Source organism: Anolis carolinensis, chromosome 4, assembly GCF_035594765.1.
Source record: "Anolis carolinensis isolate JA03-04 chromosome 4, rAnoCar3.1.pri, whole genome shotgun sequence".
In the NCBI taxonomy this organism is placed as follows: domain Eukaryota; kingdom Metazoa; phylum Chordata; class Lepidosauria; order Squamata; family Dactyloidae; genus Anolis; species Anolis carolinensis.
The window spans coordinates 256561399-256589309 of record NC_085844.1 but is presented as its reverse complement, the minus strand read 5'-3'; the positions used below and the strand labels follow the sequence as shown (position 1 = coordinate 256589309).

At 48.8% G+C, this 27911-nt stretch overlaps 1 protein-coding gene across 1 annotated transcript; it reads right to left on the bottom strand.

The window, feature by feature from the left end:
- Positions 1-244: 244 nt before the first annotated feature.
- LOC103281793 (protein-glutamine gamma-glutamyltransferase E) lies at positions 245-21704 on the bottom strand. The gene is made up of 12 exons (XM_062979294.1): positions 20971-21704; positions 16982-17221; positions 10211-10329; positions 9991-10119; positions 9188-9365; positions 8930-9065; positions 7872-7975; positions 5470-5715; positions 2437-2733; positions 1890-2047; positions 1525-1658; positions 245-529 (listed from the first exon to the last, which is right to left on the bottom strand). The coding sequence occupies exons 1-12, from the start codon at positions 21341-21343 to the stop codon at positions 382-384; spliced, it is 2262 nt and encodes a 753-aa protein (XP_062835364.1). The 5' UTR covers positions 21344-21704; the 3' UTR covers positions 245-381.
- Positions 21705-27911: the final 6207 nt, after the last annotated feature.

Below are 27911 nucleotides of genomic sequence, written 5' to 3'. Positions count from 1 at the left end.
TTGCTGAAGGCAAATGCCCTTTGTCCAGTGCAGTGGGACTTGGTGCTGCCCAAAGGGAAGAAGGCCCTTTGAGGCCATCTAGACCACCCTCTCTGCCCATCCAAGCAGGCAGCTGAGGGAGAGCGTTACAAATACTCTGATATATTTGTTAGTATTCTTCTGGCGACCCCTAGAAAATGGGGAGGGGGGCATTTTGTGAAGGAATTCACGAGAGACAAGAAAAGAAGAGTCCACACAATTGGCGGTAAGTAAGAAAAGCTGTATTGAAAGAAAGCCATGCAGACGACAGGGCCCTTATGCGCCCCCAAATTTGCCCATTCCCTCGTAGTGCAGCCCCTCCATCCCTTTTGGGGGAGCCTCCCTTTGGGGAGGGGTCTAGGATCAGTCGACCACCTTGATGACCTGGAAGGTATTGATGTCCTTGAATTTGTCGCAGGAGAAGTTGGTCACCAGCTGCTTGGTGCCCTTCTTCTTGGGGGTGATTTCGAAGGTGATGCGGGCACTCTCCTTGCCCTTCACGGTCGACACCCTGAAAAGGGGGGGGGGGCAAAGCCAGAAGATGGAAGTTAGCAGACGAAGGCCCCTTCTTTACAAAAGATTCAATGCACTGGGGGGATACTTAGGGGGTGGAAGTGAGGTAGGACCTGGTCTCCAGGTTCTTCCCTCTGAAATAGACTAGATGTTTCTCTGGGGGGGGGGATTCTAAAAGGGGGGTCCCACAGGGGTTTTGCTGCACTGCATCCCCTTTGCATGGGCAACAGGTCCAGCAGTCAGTGGCCCCTTGTCTTTGTGTGGATTGTGTTGAAAATGTCATCCTGCACTGCTTAAGTCTCTATGGTTGGATAGGAAGCCTAGAAAAGAGTTAGGGACACCATCCCCAGTCCTATGCATGCTTTGATTAGGCTTCACTATTGTTTCCTGCTTCCTGTCCTGTTTAGGTCAATCCCATCCTTTGATGCTTTAGAAATGTGATCTCTCCTAGGGCTTTGACGTAACTTCCCCCAATTTCGCCTTTTGGAATGTTTATGGCCCTAGAGAAGAAGCGACCCACGAGGCTTGGTCGCCATTCCTGCTTCCTGCTTTGTTCCAGAGAGAGGACACATTTTTGTCCGCTCTTGTAGTGAAGATGTAGCTATCTAGATCTTTGTTATTTTGATCCGTCTATGTATATTAGATCAGATTAGATAAGCTAGTTAGCTCCAAACCTTTTCTATCCATCAATGGATTTCTTTTTACCTCAATAAATGCTTTTAAACTTTGAAGCTGGCTTTGCGGTCCTTCGCCATCCTGAAGACACAGAGGCTTTCCTAAACTCACACCTCGTAAGTCTCACTGCTGCATTAGAAGAAATGCTTCCATTCACTCTGCTATTTTAATGGGAATTTACCTCATAAAGGGGGTGATTTGAGCTTAACGGCTCATCAATTCCCAACAGATGGGACTATTGGCCTTAGCCTGCTCTGCCTCATCCTTGGGTACTATGGATGCTACATGATATCAACCCTCCCCTTCTTGGCCACTTACTCCTTCCGGATCGCCTTCTCCAGCAGGTCGCTGCCCTCGGCCAGGAGCACACAAGAGGAGACCACTTCTGCCAGCGGGTTGGTGAAGACCACCTCCACCTTCACCGCTTGGCCCACCTTGGCCTGGCCCGGCACCTGCGCACAACAACAACAGCAATAACAAAGCCTCAGGTTAAGCAGGGCCACCCTTTGGCTGCCTCTCCCACCACACATGGTGGTCTCCAAAGTGGCACAGTGGAGCCAGGGCCTTTACAGAACTCCCCCCCCCAGGTTGGTCAAACGGTCATCCCCACCCCAATGCATGGGGGTGATTGGAGCCCTGATTTGTGGATGGCGAGGTCTACAAGAGGCTCCTCCATGGCTTGCCTTCAAGGTGATGGTGGGATTCTCCAAGGCGATGTCCTGCTCCACCACAGCATCGTTCCCATCCTTGAAGTGGCACACAGCCGTCGCCCGGATCATGTTGTCCGTAGTCAGGTGCTTCTGGTATTCCTCATAAGAGATCTTGATGGGATAGGCTTTCTCTGCAAGGACAGACCAAGTCACACCAGATGCCCAAAGCGCCTCCTACTGCTAGCAACGGTCAACTGCTCCCATCATGATCTGCCAAAACCCAGTCTGGCTGTGAGAGAGGGGAACTGGAGGGCCAGGAGCCACTTGTGACCTACCACTGGGGCCACCCTCTCTCAAGGGAGGAAGACCAAGAGGAGGAAGAGCTCCCTTCTGCTACTCACACACATCCTATAATTCCATGCACATTGCTCTCTGCCTGGAACAGAGAACATGGCGCATGGTGTGTGTTCCTGCATGTCTGCACGGGCACTGAGGCTCCTCATCTGGGGTCCACCACATCATCCCACAATACTCCCCTTCATCCCCTGACTCCATTGGCCATCCCTGAACGGAGGGTTACCTTCTTTGGGGCCCAGCGTCAGGGCAAGGGAGTCCTTCCAGACCTCATGGATGACCTTCCCGGTGTAGACGATGCTCCAGGCGGTCATGTTGGCTGTCAGGGTCCTGGCTGCAGAGGCCAGGTTGGTCAGCAGCAGGACCAGCTCCACGTCCTTGCCGACCTCAGGCGGGCTCTTCACCTTGAACTTCCCGGACACGTCTGGCTTGGGAGCATCTGGCACTCGGGAGGTGGCTTCCAGCGTGCTCAGGTTCAGCTTGCCCCGGGCCTTGTTGAAGACATCCCGCTCCTTGGTGGAGCCTGAAAGGAGACAGACAGCGGTCAAAGGGGCAACTCAATCAAACAAAGACTGGTCAGTGGCTCGGATGTGCCTCCCAAGCCCTGCCCCTTCTCAGCTCCAATTCCCAGGGAGGGCAGGACTCCCGTCACACCTTCTGGTCCAGAACGTGAGCAGGGTGATGCCTCCAGCCTCAGGCAGGACTTCAGAGAACCCTAGAATTGCTGGAAAGCCCCCACAGAGGACATGGGGAACACCCCACTATGCTCAGTGCAGGAACTCCAGCTGGAGCATCCCCAGCACTCCTTGATTCTGGTCTTTCTTGGAAGGTGCCCAGACAGGTGTTAGGGATTCCTCTTCTTCAGAAGAGGAAGGGGAGCAGGAAAGTGTTCGTGAATCTGAGGGTGAGTTGGAATTTAAGGAGGAGATTTTGCAAGTACCCACATTTTAGGAGAGGCGAAAGGAAACAGAACAGAGACGTCGTTCAGCTAGAATAGCTGCCAGAAATGCAGCTGAGTAATTGGGACCTGCCCTAGCAGCTGTGAGGGGACTCGGCTATAAAGCAGAAGCAGGTGCAGCCAGCTCTTGCTGGTAACAAACTGACTCTAAAGCCTCCACTCCCCATGTGCCTGCTCCGAGTCTGCACCTGGATGTATTGCTGTTTCTTTGTCTGAAGTAAGACTGCTATTTGCTGGTAACAAACTGACTCTAATGCCTAAGCCTTCGCTCCCCTTGTGCCTGCTTCGAGTCTGCATCTGGGAAACTGCTCCTAAGGATTTGTTTCTGTTTCTTTGTCTGAAATAAGACTACTATTTGATTTGGGAATTTATCAGAGACTTAAGAACTGTGCTTGCCCTAAGACTTCCTTGCTTTCTTTTGCATTATACCACTGAGTGTGCTGTTCTTTATGTTTTACTGAAGTAAAGCAGTTTCATTTACTTACCACAGTGTTTTAAGGCCTTGAAAGACAAAACATGACACCAGAGAAAGAGAGCCCACCACCTCCCTGGGCAAAGGGTTCCCTTCCCAAAGTGCTCTTACTGCCAAGACATTTTCTCTAATACAGCTATGTCCAAAGTCTGGCCCAAGGCCAATTGCAGCCCTTGCTCAAATGTCCACTAGCCCTCTTTCTACAGGCGTCTCTCCCTTCCTTCTTTCCTCCCTCCCTTCCTTCTCTGCCCTGTCTTAGTCCCATGTTGCTGCCCCGCGTTGTCAAAAAGTCTGCCCTTTGCTTGGGAAAAAAAGGGAGAGCCAGGTGGCAATTATAAGCCCCCCCCTGCCCACCACAATCAAAGCCCTCTTGACAGATGGCCATGCCGCCGCCTCTGCTGAAAAACTTCCAGACAGGGAGACTCCACCCGATTTGAAGGTGCACAACAACAGCAGTCCTAATCAACTTGACTCTCCCATCAGCCAAAAGCAAGTCCACACTTCCCATTGGAAGACTAGTATGTTTACATTGGTTAAAATTCTTCTTTGTCTTATATACAGTAGCGTCTCGGTTATCCGGCATAAACGGGTGGGCAGAATGTCAGATAAGCAAAACTGTTGGATAATAGGGAGGGTGGCAGAAGAAGGAGCCTCTTCCACTGTTGCTGGTGAGCCTCCTCCTCCTCCTCCTCTTCCTCGGAAGGCTGACCATCTAGGACCTAGCCTGGTGAGTGAGTGAGCGAGTGAGCGAGTGAGCAAGTGAGGGAGGGCGGCCCCGGGCGTCGGATAATACAGTGTGTCAGATGAGTGGAAGTTGGTGTTGTGATTCAGCTGGAGCCTCAGAGTGACTCTGATGGAGATGATGGGATTCAGGTTCAAGATGACTCTGATGGGAATTATGGGATTCAGGTTCAGAGTGTTCCTGCTGTGGAAGATGAGGAACGGGGAGGCTTTCCCACAGCAGGGAATGGTGTTGATGATACTGAAGTTAGCCAGGTGCAAATTGACTCAGGAAGGGAGGACAGCTCTCCGTCTGATAGCATACTGACAGATGCTAACGCTAACGAGCTGGCTGGCCTTGATGAAACAGAATCTTTAGATCGAGCTGGTCGTTTGGAATTCAGGATTCACAGGAGTGTTCAAATAGCAAACAAGAGGGAGGTCAGAGGCCAAAGAAATGCTTTTATGCTATGCAAAGGGTATTAAAATAGTGTGCTGAAAGAGAAACCTTTGTCAAAGCAACTTCTCGCTCCAGTCAAGAAGCAAGCTCTCGCTTTCCTGGATTATCTTGCAGCCTTTGTGTGTTCATGCTCATGGGACTCTGTCATGCATTAATGGGACCTTGTTTTATGTCTTATGTTCTCTTTGATTATTCTTTAAAGCCTTGTTTTGCAACAATTTTTTGGAACTTTACTTTTGCTTTTTAAGAACTATTTATTTCCTATTTCCTAATAAACTACAAAAGACTTCAACCTGTGTACAGCCCGGTGTATTTAGCAAGATGAAGCTAACCCGAGGTGTGACAGTCAGATAATTGGGACTCTACTGTATTGTATTGTTCTTTCATGGCTTGCATAGGAATGTGTTCATGATTTATATCAGAGTCTAATACCTTCGCCGCCTCTGCCCTTCTCTCCATACGGTCACTCCCCAGGACCTGGGAGGCCCCACCTGGGTGCCTCATTCTCAAAAACTGGATGGTCTTTCCTGGTGGTGGTCCAGACACAACATTTCCACCTGCCCAAAGGGAGCTCCCCCCCCTCCATTAACACCCTTCCTTCGCCCACAATACATAAAGAGAACCCTCTCCGCCTGTGCGCTCCTCTCACCTTCTGGGTACTTGTAGTCGTTGGTGACGTCTTTGCGGGCAAAGCTGCCCACGGCCTTGGTGCTGGTGAACTGGCCCACGGACTTGGTCTCCGAGTAGATCTTCTTCTTTTGCCCGGTGGCTGTGTCATAGGTCCAGGTGACGCGGTCTGCGTTGGTCTCGGCGTAGACGAAGGGGCAGTCGTAGTCCAGGTCCACGTCTCCTTCCTTGATGGCCACCAAGGAAGCTGGGCCGCACTGGAAGATGCCTGAGAGAAGAAGGGGGCCCACAAAGTGGGGGGCAGGAAGGGAAGGGATAGGACGAGGAAAAGGGGTCCTTAGGTCAGATCCAAGTGCCAGCAGCAGGAGGAGGAGGAGGAGGGTGCCTCTGTCCACTTTCTCCATTGTGGCTTCATGGTCCCTTATCTTCCTAGCTGCCGATCTTTACTGTTAAAGCCTGTCTGCACCCTGCACTCTGCTTCTGGCTTGGTTTTTGGAGACCCATTTGGGCCCCAGAAAGGAATAGCAGCTAGAACGGCCGAAGGGGCCACAAGGTTGGCCAGCCCAGACACATCTCCATTGCATCATATAAAACGCTGCAGCGTTAGCCGTGCTCCAACAAACCCAATGCACTTACTCTGCTCCTAAGGTCTGCCATGTTTCCCCCAGCTTGGAGCAATCTCTTGTGATATCTTTGCAATCTCTTTGCCCACTGCCTTCCAAAATAAGCTTCCTTGCTATCCATCTTCAACCCTGGACCATTTGTGGGTACATTAAACGCTACAGTGCCTCCTGCAGAAAAGACCTTTGGAAAACCCCAACATTTCAAGGATGGTTATGAGTTTTTCATGGCCATGTTTTAGCAGCATTTCTCCTGGTTTCGCCTGCATCTGTGCCTGACATCTTCAGAGGCCTGTTGGCAGGGAAGCAAGTGGAGTGGATATAGATCTGTGGAATGTACAGGGTGGGAGAAAGATCCCTCATCTGTTTGAAGCAGGTGTGAATGTTGCAATTAGCAAGCTTAAATAGCATTGAGTAGCCACGAAGTTTGCAAAGTTGATCAATGAGGGTATCTGCATAGTGGTTAACACTTCCCAACCCGAGGATGCTTCCATGCAACAGAGGCCAGGCTACCTCTGCAGATATCCTCACTGACTGAGTAGCTTCATGGCTACTCAATGCTATTCAAGCTTGCTAATTGCAACATTCACACTTTCTTCAAACAGACATGGAGTCTCTCTCCCTCCCTGGACATTATTCCACAGGTATATATACACTCTACTTGCCTCACCTCCAACAGAACCTCTGAAGATGCCATTAGCCACAGATGCAGGAGAAACATCTGGAAAGAATGCTGCTGGAACAGGTCATTCAGCCCGAAAAACTCATAACTGTTGTGGTAATCTTTGAGCGGTTAGACTCAATTTAACCCTCTCTGGAGGATATTCCACCAAAATGCAGCAGAGTAGCAAAAGCAAAGCTTTCAAATGCAACAGTTACTTACACGGGGTGAGCAAAGAGAAGCCTTTGACCATTTAGGATTGCAATGGACTGCAGAGTCTCAATAAAAGTTCAAAAAGTATTTATTCAGGTAAAAAGAACTTCATTGTAGATAGAAAGGCTTGGGAGCTGTCTAGTCTACTCTAGACTGGTTTCTAAGGCAAAATAAGAAAGGAAAAATAACAAACATCTAAATAGTTACATCTTGCCAGGAGAGAAGGCGAGATGCTTCTTGTTAGCTAGAAGAACAAAGGGAGAAGACTGAACCAAATGGTTCCAACCTCATGGTCCAGTTTATTGGGGCCATAAAAGCCATTCTGACCAATGAGAAGTTAGTGTCCCTGGAGATTCTACTAACTTCAAAGTAAGGGATGTGACGTACACAGGACAGAGTGAAACACAGTAAAGCCTGTCTAGGCATGTTTTGGAAACAGGGAAAGGATTCCCTCAATCTAACTCTATCATCTATCTAACTACATCTAGACTTGAGTAGTCCAGGATGATTCCCAACAATAACACCCCAGTTCTTCCAGTCATGAAGGCCTTTGACAACACTGTCACCTGCTGCCCATTGCTTCTCACTTGACCTTGCTCTGGGGGACCTTGTTGAGGGACCGAGCAGGTAGGACTAAAGCTCCAGCATCCCTGTGCACTGGGGACTGAAGCCCAACAACATCTGGAGAATATGAGTAGTCCATCCCTAAACTTTTTGGATGTGGGATCAAAAGGCTTTTGTGGCCTTGGCTCTCCTTTCTGATAGGACTTTTCCAGCAGCAGAGGCACAAACATGTTTATCAAGGGTGCAGCATTGCTCAGAAGGTGTTGGGCCCTAGAGTTCAAGCTGGACTGGATGATCTCCTTCCTGCCTAACTCTAGCATTCTGTGAGACCAAACCCAACAACTCCCACCTCCCCTGAATTCGTACCAGAGCTTCGTTCTTGCGGAGTGGCATCCAAAATTTGCCAGCCATTGTACGTGGAGCCCAGGTCGGAGCGGGCGAACCAGGCCTCATTCCACACGTGGAAGTTCCTGAGAGCAAAAGAAAAGGTGACTGGCACGAAGTCTAGCAAGCATCACCCCAGGCCTGCCCTCCACAAGAAGGACTGTGCTGTTAATGGTGGGAGTAGTGTGTTCTGTTGAAATGTTATGCTGTTGGGTCTTTGCAACTGTGTGCTTCCAGCAAAGCATTCAAGTAGTGCAAGGATTAAGCATAAGCCAGCTTGATTGATTGCCCACAGGACCAATAGGTCAGGGCTTCCGTTTGAACTGTCTGGTCGGAATTTTCTTTATGAACTGAGGAATGCAGGAGGTGCCGACTTGTACAGACAATAGCCAAGGCGAGCGGAGAAGATGTGCCATGTGTCCGGAGAGTTATGGCTTTCAGTAATTGTAAATATTTGTAAAATAAAGTATGGTAATTAGACCTGCTGGGATCAGCAGTAAAACAACGACTGAGCTGTCATTTTGTTGGTGCCACTTTTGCTGCTGCATCAAGTGGTCCTTCGGATGAGCAGACGGAGAGAACTGAATCATCAAATAGGTCAGGGCGACAGATGATCGATTTAACTCCCTATCCCAGCATCCACCCTGACAGCTGCCACTCTCATGGAAGGCCCAAAACAAGGGTCCCTGCCCTGATGCAGAGAGGACTATCTGGTGTAGAGTGCCCCAATCAGCTGCGTGCATGCTCACCAAAAGGGCCATGCAAAGGGAACCCCCCTCCCCTTTCCCCAGGTGGGTTTGCGGAAGAGTTTCCCCCAGGAAAGGCCAGGAAAGAGGTGCTATGAATGAACTCAAGAGGGAATGACAGGGAGGCATTGCAGCCACGAGCTGGAGAGAATGGTGGGGAGAGAAGGGCAAGCGGTGGAGGCTGAAATGCTACAAGAGATGGGGCTGAAGAGTTGCGGGAAGGACAGATATAGACACACTCCCGGGAAGGGAAGGAGGAGGAGAGGGATGCATGGAGGGGCTTCTTCAATTTACCAGATGCTGTCAGAGTACATGTTGAGGGGGTTCCCGGCTGGATCATAGTAGACATCCACCGTCAGGCTCTGGTCCGTGTCATGGGCTGAGTTGAAGTTGGAGATCATGCGGGCGGGGAAACCGAGGCACCGGAGGACTGGAAGGAAGGGAGGAAGGGGTCAAAGTAGTTGGAGAGGACGGGAACCACTGGCCCTGCCACGCTGACCGTGACTGACTTTGCTCCCCCTTCAACCCCACCAGCTGCCCTTGGAACTGTACCTGTGGTCAGCACTCCTGCAAAGACCCAGCACTGCCCAAAGCGGACTGGCCGAAATCCAGATGACTTCCATTGTTGCAGGATCCTCACACTTCCTGACCAGCTCACGGGATTCTCCCCATCGGAGTAATTGCCGCTCCAGTTGCCCAACACCACGCCGTTGTCGTCGTTGCTGTTGACCTGGGAATCAAGCAAAGGATGGATGGAAGAAGGGAGGGAGGGAGGGATGGAGGGATGGAGGGATGGATGGATGGAGGGAGGGAGGGAGGGATGGATGTAGGGATGGATAGATGGATGGATGGAGGGATGGAGGGATGGATAGATGGAGGGATGAATGGAGGGATGAATGGAGGGATGGATGGATGAAGGGATGGAGGGATGGATGGATGGATGGATGGATGGATGGATGGATGGATGGATGTAGGGATGGCGGGATGGACAGATGGAGGGAGGGAGGGAGGGAGGGAGGGAGGGAGGGATGGAGGGATGGATGGATGGATGGATGGATGGATGGAGAGATGGATGGATGGATGGATGGATGGATGGATGGATGGACGGAGGGAGGGAGGGAGGGAGGGAGGGATGGAGGGATGGATGGATGGATGGATGGATGGACGGAGGGATGGAGGCAGGGAGGGAGGGATGGAGGGATGGATGGAGGGATGGATGGAGGGATGGATGGATGGATGGATGGATGGAGGGATGGATGGAGGGATGGAGGGATGGATGGAGGGATGGATGGAGGGATGGATGGAGGGAGGGAGGGAGGGAGGTGAGTAAGGGGCAACTGAGGCAGGAGTCTTACCATGGCGCTGAGCACACGCCCAACGTATTTGGGGTCATTGCGGCGACGGAGGTCGGTGGCTGCATCTCTGCGGTGGTTAAGGCTCCGGTCCAGGATGGACAAGCAGATGTCCAGAATGTCTGGCTGAAACTGTGGTGGAGGAAGGTGTCAGGGAGGTCAGAGGTCTCCCTGTTTGGCATCAGCAGGAGCCACCGTCATGGGGAAAACATCCCAGTCCTACCTGACCAAAGTCCCATCCACGTGGACTGATGCTGTTGGAGCTGCCCATGAAGACCACCCCGGACTCTGAAAGGACATACTCCTCACGCTCTGCATTGTTTGGCATGAAGACCTCATCGCCTGTAAATGGGGTTGGGGAGAGAGAGACAAAGGTCAGGCAAAGGCTGTGATGTTTGGATTGAACAAAATTGTATGAAAGGTGTATGAGTGAAACCTATAGCCTGAAGCTACCATTCTAGGATTGAGACCTGGAAAACTGCAAAAGGCTGATGAAGAAGAAACTACTACAGTTGCTGAACTGCTAAGATTGATGACAAGACATAATTATTAACTCTTGGGTTGAAAACAACATGTTTACACAGTCAAAGACAGTGACTCTTTAAGTCAACACAATGGTTCCTTACATTAAAAAGGAAAATCTACATCAGTTAAGGAAGGAAAGCCAACATCTGTCCGGGAACTAATGGGGTCAGCACGTTTCAGTTGGGAAAAACAACCTGCCAGTCATTACAATAATTTGGAACAACAACAGCAAGAAATATGCTGTATAAGAGAACTTTTTACTATCCAAAAGTGTGGCAGAGAGGAAGGGTCTGGTGACCTGCCCCTTTCTCTAAGGTGTGTTCAGCAGAATGGCAGATTTGCAGGGAACGCAATCTGGCCTACGTTCGGGTCTCTTCTCCAGGAGAAGGAGGAAGGGATGGTAATATTGCATGGAGAATGAATGAATAATGAACAAATGTTGGAGAATATATGAATATTTTCCTTTTTGTTTTGTTGTGTGACCAATGTCATTACAGTGTTCCCTACTTAGCGGTTCACTTTTCGCGGATTCGCGGTTTTTGTCAGGACCCAGGCTGCAGAGCACCAATAACCATGCGCAGAGACCAGAATCTATCTAATATCTTTATTAAGGAAATATATAAAGTCAATAAAAACAAGTGTAGAATATAGTTCAGAAGTAGACCTTTCAGGAAAGGTCAAATATAGTCCAGGAAAATAATGTCCAATATGTGATATTAAAGTCCAAAGTTATAATCCAATAACCGAAACACACACTTTGCCAAGCAAAGTGTGGGGAGGAGACAAGGTCCTTAAGTCCATAGAAACTTGGCAATTAGGCTGGAAAGCAAACTTGATACTTGGCTAGAACAAGACTTGAAACAAGGCAACAAGAGCAAAAACAAGGTCCGTGGCAAACGCGGGACAAGGCAAGGCTGGAAACTTGATCCGGGAAACAGGGAACGGGAGTACGAAGTCTACACACGATCTCACTCCTCCAGCTGACGAATTGACTCCGCAAAGTTTCCCTTGCGGCAAACACCTAAATAGGGTCTCGTTTCCCGCCAGAAGAACACTTTCCCTGGAGAACTAGAAGTGAAACTCAACTTAGTCCAGATGCAAGACTCCTTAGAATTTCCCAAGGGAAGCAGACTTAATCAGCTAATTGTTTGGCTGCGATTCTGGCGCTCCGGCGATTCGCCTCCCTATTTCCTCTATCTCTATTATAATTGTCTCTTCGAGAAAACGGGGGAGAATTCTGCCCAAGGCTTGTTTGGCTGACTTCTTGAGGGCAAACATCCTCCAGGTGCAAGGGCTCCGTTTCTGGCTGAAACGGTGTAAATCCCATGTTTTCCTCTTCATCTGCCACAATAGTACTAGGAACGGGACTACATGGCCCATGAGACATCACAGTTTTGCGGTTTTTCAATAAACACTAAAAGAATATAATAAACCATAAAAAATATGATTTTTCCTTCCTTCCTCTCTCTTTCTCCTTCTTTCCTAAGGAAAAGCCGAAGGAAGGAAGGAAGGAAGGAAGGAAGGAAGGAAGGAAGGAAGGAAGGAAGGAAGGAAGGAAGGAAGGAAGGAAGGAAGGAAGGAAGGAGAAGCCAAAGGGAGAGAAAAGGAGGCTGAAGCAGCTTTGTGAGATTGTAAACAACACAATCGGACAGCATCAGTGAGATTGTAAACAACACAAATATAGTGTCCCTACTTTGCGGATTTTCACTTTTCGTGGGTGGTCCTGGAACATAACCCGCATAATAAGTGAAGGAAGACTATATACGTAGCCTGGCATGCGTCTAACCCAAGTATGGGCAAACTGTTTTGCTTTGGGGCTTGTAATGAAGTATGAGTTTTGGTTTACAGATGTTATGTTTAATTGTGTGTTTATGTTTTAAAAGGGTATTACAGTTATTGCATCTCAGCACTCAGAGGCTGGTTGCCATGGAGAAGTAGGTGGAGCCAACTGCCGTTTAGTTGAAGAAAGTACAGAGTTTAAAAAAGAAAGTCAGTCTGTGATCTGAGTCACAGGGAAGAGACTGGTTCCAGGTTAGGGAAACCAGGAAAGCTCAGATCTCTAGTTGTGTCATATTAAGCTAGTCAAGTGACTTGTTTGAGTTCATTGGTAGAATCTGAGTGGTAAAAGGAAGCAATTCCAGTTAGATCCGAAGTGTTCAGTTAATAGCATCAGCTGAAAGAATAGGAAAAGGTTTAAACTGCTCAAGGGAAGGAGAAAGTCTTTTGAGAGTGAATTCGCCATATATTATTATTGCAGCTGTGGAAGAAAGTGTACCTCTAAGTGAGAAACAACATTGTAACCACTAAGCTCTATGCCTGAATAAACTTGTTATTGTTCTTTCAACATCCAAGCCTCTGTCGCATATATTCTAAACTAAGTTACACTACCATCTAAAGTGAAGAAGAAGAAAGAAAAAAAAGTAAAAGATCTCCACCCTGAGTCTTTGGTGGTCGCGCATTGGTGAAATAGGAGGCACCTCCTTGTCAATTGGTGGTTGCCACTTTACAGGGCTTGACCAAAAGGGCGAGACATGCAGTGGCTGAGCGCGCTCCAGAAGGCTCTCAGCTGCTGCATGCATTCCTCCCCATCTTTTTGGCAAAGCAGACCAAGAGCACAGGAAAAATGAGCAGGGCCTGAGGTAAGCACCCAAGGGGCCGTATCCATCCCCCAGGCCTTAGTTTGCCCATGCCTGGTCTAACCTCTTTCTCTGAAAGTGCCTAATGCAATCTGTCTCGCTGTAAACAGAATAAAACAGCCATTTCAATGCTTTAAAAGGTTTTCATTGGGCTATCATCTTCACTTCACTTTATTTCTTAATTAGTTGCTCTCCACCAGAGTGCTCCGAGCGACTTACAATTTAAAATATTTATTTATTTACAGTATTTATATTCTGCCCTTCTCACCCCGAAGGGGACTCAGGGCGGATCACATCTATATATATATATATAAAAGAGTGATGGCATCACGGCGACCGACAAAACAACAAAACTACAGGCCCCCCAACCTCGAAATTTGACAACACAACCCATCATCCACGCCTCTAGGTTGATACAACAAAAAGAATAGAAAAATAAAGTTCTAATTAGAGGGAGAGGAATAATTGCTTTTATCCAATTGCTGCCAGTTAGAAGGCTAAGCTCCTCCAACTTGGTCTCCTAGCAACCCAATAAAAATAATAAAAAACACTAAAAATAATTAAAAACACTAAAAAATACAATAAAATACTATAATAACAGAAAATAACTAAAAATAATACAAGAAAATAATAAAATATAATAAATAAAAAAATAACTTACAATAAAATTAATTTAAAAAATACAAATAACGTCAAATAAAAATTACACAACAATTTTTAACCAATGCCACCACCACTTTGCCACAGCAACGCGTGGCCGGGCACAGCTAGTTACACATATAAGGCAAACATTCAATGCCTTTAACATAGAACAAAGACAAGACAAACATGGGGTTCCAAGCTGGCCTCGAACTCATGACCTCTTGGTCAGAGTGATTTGTTGCAGCTGGTTGCTCAACAGCCTGCGCCACAGCCTGGCCCAATATCATTCCGCAGTATAAAAACATTTAACAGTATAAAAACATTCAACAGTGACTATTTGGCAAATTAGATCTGATTTACTTAAATGCACAACCAAACAGCCAAGTCTTGAGCGCTTTTACAAAAGGTCGCAACTCTGACATTGCTCTAACATATGGAGGCAATGAGTTCCACAGAATTGGAGCATAGATTGAAAAGGCTCTACGCCTTGTGGCTTCCAGGTGTACCTCCCTAGGGCCTGGTACGTCTAGGAGATTTTCCTGGGAGGATCGAGGTGACCACTGATGGAAAAAAGGAATGAGTCGGTCCCTAAGATATAATGGTCCTTGGCCATTTCGAGCTCTAAATGTCAGGATCAGTATCGTGTAAGAGATCCGATGTTCTATTGGTAGCCAATACAGTTGTTTTAGAATCGGAGTAATCTGCATGGCTTCCTTCCCTGGTTGCGTGCCAGAGGCGCTGCCAACTATTCCCAAAGCAGATTCCTTGCTCAGGTGAGACACTCAATGGCTTATGAACTCTGCTATGGAAGAAAACATCTCTAGGTGTACAAGTTGAGAGAGAAGAAAGTGGGAGTTTTACTCTCAACCAAAAAAAAAACAGACAACAGCAAATTTACTAAAGCATCTTGGACTGACTGAAGCGCATCCAGTTGGGACTCTAATGGAAACCATTTTCACTATAGAGAACGAGCCATTGCCAAATAATAACCAGCACAAAGAGGCCATTGGAGACTTCTGTACATGAGCAAAGTGACCAGACCAGACCTCTCAGTGGCTGTTGAAATTTTGGGTAAACAAGCCAGCTTGCCAATTAAATAAGATTGGAATGCAGTGAAGAGAGTGGTGAGATATTTAAGAGGAACAGCACATCTGAAAGTTGGGATACAAGCCAGGAGCAATCCTTCATTGAAGGGATATGCGGATGCTGACTGGGACAATGATGTCAACGACTGGAAATTTACAAGCGGATAATTGTTCTTCTGTGGAAATGGACTAATTGATTGGATAGCTCAAAAGCAGAAGATAGTTTCATCCTCTTCTACAGAAGCTGAAGACATCTCAGCTTCTGAAGCATGTGATGAGCTGAAATGGCCACATTTGTTACTACTGGATTTCAGAAAAGAAGAACCAGCACAGATGAATGAAGAGAACCAAGGATATACAATCTCTCAGTCAAAGAGAGATCAGCCCTCAATTTAGGTTGACACAGAGTACCACCTCATAAAGGATGCATGTGAACAAGGACTTGTCAGACTGGAATATTGTCCAACAGAAGAAATAATTGCTGATATTTTTATGAAGCCATTGCCTAGAGACTACCATGGAAAATGGAAGAAGAAGATGAAGTTTATGGACTTGTGCAAGAATTGTTGGAGAAGGGGATTATTGGAATATCAACCATGCTTTCCACAGGAACATAGCCCTTGTGATGGGAAATGGATAGATCAGTAGATAGATAGAGTTTAGAAAAGTTGGTAGAGAAGAACCTGTCCCTGATGCCCTCTGAAGGTATCTGTCCTGCCCTCGTTTTTGATGTTTGGACTGATATCTCTCAGGGTCCCACGTCTCCTCAAGTTTAAGACTCCTTTCAGGAACTTTCCTGAAGCTTAGCTTTCTAGAGGAAAGGATCCGATGGCCTCTTTCTCTCTCATATGTGTCGTATCCTACATTTGTCCTTGCTGAAATACATTTTGCTAGTTTTGGCCAATCAGCTCTCTAATCTGTTATGGTCGTTTTGAATTCTGATCCTGTCTTCTGGAGTATCAGCTCTCTCTCCGGAGGAGAGGATTGTTGGAAATAGCCTTTCATCATTAATTTATTGATATATATATTTGCTAACCTATATTCTATGTGTACATTGATTTGCCAGTTTGGTTGTACCTCTTTGGTGTGGGAGGGGTTATAGACATTTGATTGTACTGAGCATGTTCAGACTCAGGACTCCATTCTGTTACTGAGTTTACTTGGAGCCCCCGGTGGCACAGTGTGTTAAAGCGCTGAGCTGCTGAACTTGCAGACCGAAAGGTCGCAGGTTCGAATCCACGGAGCGGAGTGAACGCCCACTGTTAGCTCCAGCTTCTGCCAACCTAGCAGTTCAAAAACATGCAAATGTGAGTAGATCAATAGGTACCGCTCCGGCGGGAAGGTAACGGTGCTCCATGCAGTCATGCCAATGGCCACATGACCTTGGAGGTGTCTATGGACAATGCCGGCTCTTCGGCTTAGAAATGGAGATGAGCACCAATCCCCAAAGTCAGACATGATTGGATTTAACATCAGGGCAAACCTTTACCTTTATATTCTATGTGTATGTTGATTTGCCAGTTTGATTGTACCTCTTTGGTGTGGGACGGGGTTATAGACATTTGATTGTACTGAGCATGTTCAGACTCAGGACTCTATTTTGTTATTGAGTTTGCTTTGCACCTCAGTAGAGGTGGATGCATGTATGTTTATGGACTTCAATGAGTACAACTATTATATTGTATTACCTGCTTTTAATAGTGTTTTATTCATTGTTTCCTGTTTTAAATGTATTTTACTTTGCTTTATACTTGACCCTGTGTAAGCCGCCCTGAGTCCCCGCGGGGAGATCGAGGTGGGATAGAAAAAGTTGTTGTTGTTGCCCATCCATGCAATGTGCTCCGTAGCCTTTTTTTCTCCTGTAGTTCTCCTGAATAAAGATTTATGTAATTTTGGACCTCATCACACTTACCTTTTTTAGCATCCTAGGATGCTAATGGGACAGTCCAGTGACAGATAGACACAATGCCCATCACATGACATTGCTGGAGTTCCTGTTAAAGCCCTACCTCCAATTGGTGTGGAAGCATCATAGGACACATTCCTCCTAACACGTCCTAACATGGGAAGCTTCTCGTGTTGTGTCTCACTTCTATCAGTCCGTACCTTGGAGCCATGGGTTGAAGAGGAGCACGAAGGTGCCCAGGAGGGAGGAAGGGGCGCTGCTGCCCCCGGTCCGGATGCCAAACCGGTACCGCCCGATGCCTGCATTCACTGGGCTGAAGATGGAGAAGCTCATGGTGCCGGGGGCAGGGGCGGTCTGGACCGCGCCCCAGTTGTTGTTGGGTGGAGACCCAGTGACGCCAAAGGCCACCCGCGTCTTGGTCTGGAGAGCAGCCGTTGAACCTGTGGGAAGAGAGAGGGATGGAAGGGGGAGAGGGATGTGTGAAGACAGCCTTTGTTGCAGGCATGGGCCAACTTGGGCCCTCCAGGTGTTTTGGACTCCAACTCCCAGAATTCCTCACAGCTTCAGGCCCCTTCCTTTTCCCCCTCAACCGCTTAAGTAGCTGAGGGGGGAAAGGAAAGGGCCTGAGGCTGTTAGGAATGGTGGGAGTTGCAGTCCAAAACACCTGGAGGGCCCAAGTTGGCCCATTCCTGTACCTCTTTAGTGTGGGACGAGTTGTAGTCATGTACTGAGCATGTTCAGACGCAGGACTCCATTTTAGTGTGGAAGGAGTTGTAGTCATGTACTGAGCATGTTCAGGCACAGGACTCCATTTTAGTGTGGAAGGAGTTGTAGTCATGTACTGAGCATGTTCAGGCACAGGACTCCATTTTAGTGTGGGACGAGTTGTAGTCATGTAGTGAGCATGTTCAGGCACAGGACTCCATTTTAGTGTGGGACGAGTTGTAGTCATGTACTGAGCATGTTCAGGCACAGGACTCCATTTTGTTAGCAGTTTGCATCAGACCTCGGTGGAGCAACTGAAGGGGAAAAGGAAGGGGCCTGAGGCTGTTAGGAATGGTGGGAGTTGGAGTCCAAAACACCTGGAGTGCCCAAGTTGACCCATGCCTGCTTTATTGGCATACAACAACAAACTCACAACACAGGTGTATGCACCAAGAGGAAGTTACAGAGAAAAACGAAAGCATAACCAAGGATCACATTTGCAACAGTTTCACAAAAGAATGTATCAGTGTTGTTCAGAAGGTATGGAACTCTATCACACCCTTGCCATTGAGATCACTGGGGAAAAAAATGTAACTTCTGTATTTCATCCATATCTTATAATATTTAGGGCAAACCAACAAAGAATGCTAACGTGTTTCAACAGAAATCAAGGCCCCTTCGACACTGCCATATAGAATCCAGATTATCTGCTTTGAACTGGATTATATGGCAGTGTAGACGTTTATAATCTGGTTTTAAGCAGATACTGTGGATTATCTGATTTGATAATCTGGATTATATGGCAGTGTAGAAGGGGACTCAAGTCACAAGAAGGAACCCTTTTGAAATGTGTTATATATATAGGAACACTTTATATCTCCAATTGAAAAGAGGTGATTTTTGTTCGTGTCATGAGTGACTTGAGAAACTGCAAGTCACTTCTAGTGTGAGAGAATTGGCCGTCTGCAAAGACATTGCCCGGGGGACACCAGCAGAGCCATTGCCAGAATTTATTTATTTATTTATTTATTTGGGGAGGGGGAAGGAGGAGGTTTGAAACTTTTTTGTAGCGAATCATGAAGAGTAGTTCCAACACATAAGAATGTATTAATACAAAATAATGTACAAATCAGGCTCCATCGATAAACTTCAGTAGACACTCAAGACAGATAAACTTCAGTGGACACTCACGGGGATTTGGTTAATCAGTTAAAATTCATTAATAAACCAGGTTTTTTGTAAACCTGAAAAATTGGGGGGGGGGGTTGAACCCCTAACACCCCCCCCCCCTTGGCCCTGGACTTTCATTGTGGGAGGCTTCTCTCATGTCCCTGCATGGAGCTGGAGCTGTCAGAGGGAGCTCATCCGTGCTCTCCCTGGGTGGGATTCTAACCTGGCAACCTTGAGGTCAGCAACCCAACCTTTAAGTCACCAGTTCTGCCGGCACAAGGGGTTTAACCCATTGCACCACTGGAGGCTCTCAAGAGCTGGTGACAGCAACACATTACATGTTGCAGTCTCTGGGTGGGATGAATCAACAGGCTCCTGTCCTTCTCATGTCTGGCTGGAAGGTCCTTTCAATGTGTGGGCCTTCTGGGCTTGGCCTTTGCTTCTGATGCCTTCCCTGAGCCCCAAAGGGGTCCCACCTGGCCATGACAGTCACCCATCTCCACCCTGGAAGCTCTGCAGAGAAGAAGGCCAGAGAAGAAGGTCCCAGGTGGGGAGAAAGAGAGGACATGGTTTGTGTTGGGAAGCAAGAGGAGTCTTACCGGTTTCCACTGTGAAGGTGAGGCTACTCACTGCTGGGGGGTTTCCCCCGTAGGTCAGGGAGACGCCAAAGGGCTGCCTCTGGGTGGGATGAATCAACAGGCTCCTGTCATTCTCATGGCTGGCTGGCTGAGCCCCACTTCAGAGGCCCTTTCAATGTGTGGGCCTTCTGGGCTTGGCCTTTGCTTCTGATGCCTTCCCTGAGCCCCAAAGGGGTCCCACCTGGCCATGAGAGTCACCCATCTCCACCCTGGAAGCTCTGCAGAGAAGAAGGCCAGAGAAGAGGGTCCCAGGTGGGGAGAAAGAGAGGACATGGTTTGTGTTGGGAAGCGAGAGGAGTCTTACCGGTTTCCACTGTGAAGGTCAAGCTACTCACTGCTGGGGGGTTTCCCCCGTAGGTCAGGGAGACGCCAAAGGGCTGCCTCTGGGTGGGATGAATCAACAGGCTCCTGTCATTCTCATGGCTGGCTGGCTGAGCCCCACTTCAGAGGCCCTTTCAATGTGTGGGCCTTCTGGGCTTGGCCTTTGCTTCTGATGCCTTCCCTGAGCCCCAAAGGGGTCCCACCTGGCCATGAGAGTCACCCATCTCCACCCTGGAAGCTCTGCAGAGAAGAAGGCCAGAGAAGAGGGTCCCAGGTGGGGAGAAAGAGAGGACATGGTTTGTGTTGGGAAGCGAGAGGAGTCTTACCGGTTTCCACTGTGAAGGTCAAGCTACTCACTGCTGGGGGGTTTCCCCCGTAGGTCAGGGAGACGCCAAAGGGCTGCCTCTGGGTGGGATGAATCAACAGGCTCCTGTCATTCTCATGGCTGGCTGGCTGAGCCCCACTTCAGAGGCCCTTTCAATGTGTGGGCCTTCTGGGCTTGGCCTTTGCTTCTGATGCCTTCCCTGAGCCCCAAAGGGGTCCCACCTGGCCATGAGAGTCACCCATCTCCACCCTGGAAGCTCTGCAGAGAAGAAGGCCAGAGAAGAGGGTCCCAGGTGGGGAGAAAGAGAGGACATGGTTTGTGTTGGGAAGCGAGAGGAGTCTTACCGGTTTCCACTGTGAAGGTCAAGCTACTCACTGCTGGGGGGTTTCCCCCGTAGGTCAGGGAGACGCCAAAGGGCTGCCTCTGGGTGGGATGAATCAACAGGCTCCTGTCATTCTCATGGCTGGCTGGCTGAGCCCCACTTCAGAGGCCCTTTCAATGTGTGGGCCTTCTGGGCTTGGCCTTTGCTTCTGATGCCTTCCCTGAGCCCCAAAGGGGTCCCACCTGGCCATGAGAGTCACCCATCTCCACCCTGGAAGCTCTGCAGAGAAGAAGGCCAGAGAAGAGGGTCCCAGGTGGGGAGAAAGAGAGGACATGGTTTGTGTTGGGAAGCGAGAGGAGTCTTACCGGTTTCCACTGTGAAGGTCAAGCTACTCACTGCTGGGGGGTTTCCCCCGTAGGTCAGGGAGACGCCAAAGGGCTGCCTCTGGGTGGGATGAATCAACAGGCTCCTGTCATTCTCACGGCTGGCTGGCTGAGCCCCACTTCAGAGGCCCTTTCAATGTGTGGGCCTTCTTGGCTTGGCCTTTGCTTCCGATGCCTTCCCTGAGCCCCAAAGGGGTCCCACCTGGCCATGAGAGTCACCCATCTCCACCCTGGAAGCTCTGCAGAGAAGAAGGCCAGAGAAGAGGGTCCCAGGTGGGGAGAAAGAGAGGACATGGTTTGTGTTGGGAAGCGAGAGGAGTCTTACCGGTTTCCACTGTGAAGGTCAAGCTACTCACTGCTGGGGGGTTTCCCCCGTAGGTCAGGGAGACGCCAAAGGGCTGCCCCCGGCGCACGGCCAACTCACTCCCGCTGTACCGGTCAGTGCGGTGGGCAATGCCATTGTCCTTCAGCTTCCAGTCAATCTTGGCTGAGAGAGAGAAAGAGGGAATCAGAGTTGGAAGAGGCCCCAGGGGACACCCAGTCCAACCCACTTTATTCACAATCAAAGCACCTCCAGCATTAGGAACATGAGGAAGAACTTCCTCTCTGTGAGAGCTGTTCAGCAGTGGAACTCTTTGCTGCGGGGTGTGGTGGAGGCTCCTTCTTTGGAGGCTTTGAAGCACAGGCTGGATGGCCATCTGTCAGGGGTGCTTTGAGTATGATTTTCCTGCTTCTTGGCAGAATGGGGTGGGACTGGATGGCTCATGAGGTCTCTTCCAACTCTATGATTCTATGATTCTATGAACAGATGACCATCCAGATTTTGCAATAATAATAATAATAATAATAATAATAAGAAGAAGAAGAAGAAGTGCTGGAACACAACACACCAGACATCACAGTTGTGGAAAAGAAAAATTTTAGGATCATGGATGTTGCCATCCCAGGTGACAGTTGCATTGACGAAAAACAACAGGAAAAACTCAGCCGCTATCAGGACCTCAAGATTAAACTTCAAAGACTCTGGCAGAAACCAGTGCAGGTGGTCCCGGTGGTGATTGGCACATTGGGCGATTTTGTGATACGAAATCCAGCATGTCTATCTTGTTTGCTGTGTCATAATATAATAATAATAATAATAATAATAATAATAATAATAATAATAATAATAACAACAACAGTAATAAGAGCAACCATGGAGCCATCCAATCCACCTCTCTTCTACCATGCAGGAAGAGCACAATCAAAGCCCTCCTGGCCATGGGCCACTCATGTCTCTTGTTTGAAGGCCCTCAAAGAAGGAGGTTCTACCAGACTCCCAGGCAAAGGCATAATCCAAATTGAGCAGCAAGTGCCCAGCGTGGAGTATGAGGAGCCCATGATCCATGAGTGATTCATGCTCTCTAGGACTGGGAAGCTGGTTCTGGAAGAGTGAGTGAGTGAGTATGTGTGGAGTGTCCCAAATCCTCCTCCTCCTCCATATGAGGAGCCCATGATCCATGGGTGATTCATGCTCTCCAGGATTGGGAAGCTGGTTCTGGAAGAGTGAGTGAGTGAGTATGTGTGGAGTGTCCCAAATCCTCCTCCTCCTCCATATGAGGAGTGCATGATCCATGAGTGATTCATGCTCTCCAGGATTGGGAAGCTGGTTCTGGAAGAGCGAGTGAGTGAGTATGTGTGGAGTGTCCACTTCCTCCTCCTCCTCCATATGAGGAGCCCATGATCCATGGGTGATTCATGCTCTCCAGGATTGGGAAGCTGGTTCTGGAAGAGCGAGTGAGTGAGTATGTGTGGTGTCCACTTCCTCCTCCTCCTCCATATGAGGAGCCCATGATCCATGGGTGATTCATGCTCTCCAGGATTGGGAAGCTGGTTCTGGAAGAGTGAGTGAGTGAGTATGTGTGGAGTGTCCACTTCCTCCTCCTCCTCCATATGAGGAGCCCATGATCCATGGGTGATTCATGCTCTCCAGGATTGGGAAGCTGGTTCTGGAAGAGTGAGTGAGTGAGTATGTGTGGAGTGTCCACTTCCTCCTCCTCCTCCATATGAGGAGCCCATGATCCATGGGTGATTCATGCTCTCCAGGATTGGGAAGCTGGTTCTGGAAGAGTGAGTGAGTGAGTATGTGTGGAGTGTCCACTTCCTCCTCCTCCTCCATATGAGGAGCCCATGATCCATGGGTGATTCATGCTCTCCAGGATTGGGAAGCTGGTTCTGGAAGAGTGAGTGAGTGAGTATGTGTGGAGTGTCCACTTCCTCCTCCTCCTCCATATGAGGAGCCCATGATCCATGGGTGATTCATGCTCTCCAGGATTGGGAAGCTGGTTCTGGAAGAGTGTGTGAGTGAGTATGTGCAGAGTGTCCCACTTCCTCCTCCTCCTCCATATGAGGAGCCCATGATCCATGAGTGATCCATGCTGTCCAGGATTGGGAAGCTGGTTCTGGAAGAGTGAGTGAGTGAGTATGTGTGGAGTGTCCACTTCCTCCTCCTCCTCCATATGAGGAGCCCATGATCCATGAGTGATTCATGCTCTCCAGGATTGGGAAGCTGGTTCTGGAAGAGTGAGTGAGTGAGTATGTGTGGAGTGTCCACTTCCACCTCCTCCTCCATATGAGGAGTCCATGATCCATGGGTGATTTATGGCCTCCAGGATTGGGAAGCTGGTTCTGGAAGAGTGAGTGAGTGAGTATGTGTGGAGTGTCCACTTCCTCCTCCTCCTCCATATGAGGAGCCCATGATCCATGGGTGATTCATGCTCTCCAGGATTGGGAAGCTGGTTCTGGAAGAGTGAGTGAGTGAGTATGTGTGGAGTGTCCACTTCCACCTCCTCCTCCATATGAGGAGTCCATGATCCATGGGTGATTTATGGCCTCCAGGGATGCTTCCTGGGATTGGGAAGCTGGTTCTGGAAGAGTATGTGCAGAGTGTCCACTTCCTCCTTCTCCATTGGGACATTCACAAGGTGTGGAGAAGGAGGGCTGTTCCTGCCTCAAGGGGTCTCCTGGGGGTCCCATTTCCCACATTACACAAAAGAGGGCAAAGGGGTCTCCAAAGCAAGTGGCCAGCTGTGTCCTCCTAGTGTGAGCTGCCACCACCATACACATATACTCACAGCTGCCATTAGAGTAGCTATGGGCAAACTTAGGTTCTCCAGATGTTTTGGACTTCAACTCCCACCATTCCTAACAGTCTCAGGCCCCTTCCTTTCCCCCCTCCACTGCTTAAGCGGCGGAGGGGGGAAAGGAAGGGGCCTGAGGCTGTTAGGAATGGTGGGAGTTGAAGTCCAAAACATCTGGAGAACCTAAGTTGGCCCATACTGTGATGGGGAGTGGCCCTTCCCGTCCTCCTCTTCCTCCTCCCCTTCTTTCTAGGAAAGAGGTGGCCACCAAAGAGGAACCTGAACCTGGTGGTGGGACTCTGTGGTTTTCTGTCTCACTTCCTCCAAGGGCAGGGAGAGAGAGAGAAAGGGAAGGACGGAGGCCACCTCAGCAGCCTCTAAGAGGAGAAGGGCAAGGTGAAGGACCACTGAGAGGACAACGTGGGGAGAAGAAGGAGAAGGACACTGAGTGGATCTCCGACCTACTGCTCTTGCCTGCCTTGTGCCTCTGCCCCCAACCCTTCCCCACTGCAGATTTGGGGGTCCTGGCTCCTCCTTGTGCCCCCTCCTTTGGGGGATCGGCCCAAAATGTTCATGGAAGGAGATGGAGAACCAGTGGCCCAAGGAACCAACCAGCTTCTGCTTTTATTTTTTTCATGTCAGGAGCAACTTGAGAAACTGCAAGTTGCTACTGGTGTGGGAGAATTGGTTGTCTGCATGGACTTTGCCCAAGGGATGTTGACCAGAGGCTTTACCATCCTGTGGGAGGCTTTCTCTCATGTCCCTGCATGGGAAGCTGGAGCTGACAGACGGGAGCTCACCCCACTCCCTGGATATGAATCCCTTTACCCCTGCTAAGGGATGATAGATGGTTGACTGATATTATCAATATCAACTGTTTTATTCTTGTTTTACATTGTATTACTGTTTTTATAAGGGCCCCTGGTGGCACGGTGTGTTAAAGCGCTGAGCTGCTGAACTTGCTGACCAAAAGGCCAAGCGGTTCAAATCCCGGGAGTGGAATGAGCACCCGCTGTTAGCCCCAGCTCCTGCAAACCTAGCAGTTTGAAAACATGCAAATGTGAGTAGATCAATAGGTACTGCTCTGGTGGGAAGGTAATGGCGCTCCATGCATCATGCCAATGGCCACATGACCTTGGAGGTGTCTACGGACAACGCCGGCTCTTTGGCTTAGAAACTGAGATGAGCACCAACCCCCAGAGTGTGAGTAGATCAATAGGTACTGCTCCGGCGGGAAAGTAACGGCGCTCCATGCAGTCATGCCGGCCACATGACCTTGGGGGTGTCTACGGACAACGCCGGCTCTTTGGCTTAGAAACTGAGATGAGCACCAACCCCCAGAGTGTGAGTAGATCAATAGGTACTGCTCCGGCGGGAAAGTAATGGCGCTCCATGCAGTCATGCTGGCCACATGACCTTGGGGGTGTCTACTGACAACACCGGCTCTTCAGCTTAGAAATGGAGATGAGCACCAACCCCCAGAGTGTGAGTAGATCAATAGGTACTGCTCCGGCGGGAAGGTAACGGCGCTCCATACAGTCATGCCGGCCACATGACCTTGGAGGTGTCTACGGACAACGCCGGCTCTTCGGCTTAGAAATGGAGATGAGCACCAACCCAAAGAGTCGGTCACAACTGGACCTAATGGCAGGGGAAACCTTTACCTTTACTGTTTTTATCTTTTATACTGTGAATTGTATTTATATTATTGTTTATTTCGTCAATGTTGTTCGGGCCTTTGCCCCATGTAAGCCGTCCCGAGTCCGCACGGGGAGACGGTGGCGGGGTATAAATAAAGTTTTATTATTATTATTATTTTATTATTATATTGTTATCTTGAAACCAAGGAAGCAACCCACTCCGCCCTTGCTGAGCGGTCAGACCGGTCTGTCTAATGACAACTGACCCCACACTGGACCCCTCCCCCTTTAAGAAGGGCTGCTGACCCATTGGGCTGGAACTGGCCTTAGTCTGGCCTGGGAGCATAGTGGGGGTCACTGTGTCAAGGAGGGCAATTCTACAGGGCCAGTTGGGCGGCATCCAAGTCCATTGGGCTGATGTGCCCCCAACTCTACCATTGGTGGCTTGTTTGTGGGCTTTTACTGGGAGCCTGGTGGCCGCTTTCTCCTCGGCTGACCCCGGACCCTGCCGGGCATCTCCCACCCTCTCGCCTGACCACAGCCACAGGGGACAATCACTGCAATGCTTTGAAGCTGCCTCTTTGCAAGGGAAGCTATGACCTTATTGCGCGATATGGGATCTTGCCCTTAAGCTGTCTGCAAAGGGCAACTCCTGAAGACTGCCAGAAAGCCAGACGTGCAGCCAAATGGAGCCGGGAAGCATCGTCCAGAGCCAGAAGCCCAGCACAAGGATCTTTCCAGTCCACTTTCCAGTCCTTCCTTGGCCCCTGTTTAAGGAGCTGGGACTGCCTTTCAAAGCACTGGACAGCTCTGGGACTCGAAGCGGCTTGAGGAAAGTACCACGGGGTCCGGTTTGGCCATTGCGTTGTTGTGTCTCATTGACTCACATTCCCCAATTTGTTACCTCTGGAATGGGGGCTCCTTCCCTCCACCTGGTCTGCAGGCTGTCTGGTATTTAAATGTATTTTAAATATATTTTTATTCTATTTTAACTGTTACAAATATGTGTTCAATTGTTTTTTTTTTAATTTGTTTATTCGTATCTATATGTACAGTAGAGTCTCACTTATCCAACATAAATGGGCCGGCAGAATGTTGGATAAGCGAATATGTTGGATAATAAGGAGAGATTAAGGAGAAGCCTATTAAACATCAAAATAGGTTATGGTTTTACAAATTATGCACCAAAACTTCATGTTATACAACAAATTTGACAGAAAAAGTAGTTCAATACGCAGTAATGTTATGTTGTAATTACTGTATTTACGAATTTAGCACCAAAATATCACGATATATTGCAAACATTGACTACAATAATGGCTTGGATAATCCAGAAGCTTGGATAAGCGAGACTTGGATAAGTGAGACTCTACTGTATATGTATTTGTCTTGTTTTCAAATTCTGTTGTTAGCCTCCTTGAGTTCCCTTGCTAAGTAAGGAAATCAATGCATCCAGGAAGGTCATGGAGCCACCTGGCTTTTGCCTAGTTCCCACCATCCCTTCTTCCACTACAGTAGAGTCTCGCTTATCCAACATTCTTGATTATCCAACACATTCTGCCTCCCGCTCAGATCCACAGCTGTTTCTCTTGGCAGCAAGGACTGAACTTTTTACGGATTTAACTTCCAACAATGTTGTTATTGCAAGTTCCTTTTATGCAATTCTATCTTGATTTGTAGTCAGTTTGTTGTCGAAGGCTTTCATGGCCGGGATCACAGGGTTGTTGTATGTTTTCCGGGCTGTATGGCCATGTTCCAGAAGTATTCTCTCCTGATGTTTCACCCACATCTATGGCAGGCATCCTCTGAGGAACATGGAACATGGCCATACAGCCTGGAAAACATACAACAACCCTGTAGTCAATTTGTTAATAGCCAATGCTTTTATAGTCAAATGTTTTCAATGCATTGCAATGTTTTGGTGCTACATTTGTAAATACAGTAATTACTACATAACTTTGCCATGTATTGAACTGCTTTTTCTGTCAATTTGTTGTAAAACATGATGCTTTGGTGCTTAATTTGTAAAATCATAATGTAATTTGGTTTAATAGGCTTTTCCTTAATCCCTCCATTTTCACTTATCCAACATTCTGCCAGTCCATTTATGTTGGATAAGTGAGACTCTACTGTATTTTGTCCCAGGGTCTTGCAATGCCCTGCTTGGTGGGCTTTGTCCACCAAAGGCATCGTCATCAAAATAACTAAAATCACCAAAGCAGGTGAAGCCAAGGCGGGCAGGGCACTCACCGGTCATGATGCCAACGTCCTCCCAGACTCCGCAGAGAGTGAGTGACCGCTGCTGCGATGGGCGAAGCTTCTCCCAGGGGTGCGAGGAGCCTCATTTATGGGCCCCCAAAGGGGCGGAGGGCCCGGCCCCTCCTTCCAAAGCCCGGCCCACAGAGACAGTCCCATGTGGACGCTGGTGCTGGTGCTGGTGCTGGTGGCGTGCCCTGCCCTGATCCGGCTGGCCCTGCCCTCGGCTGCAGGGAGGAGGCCGGAGCCTG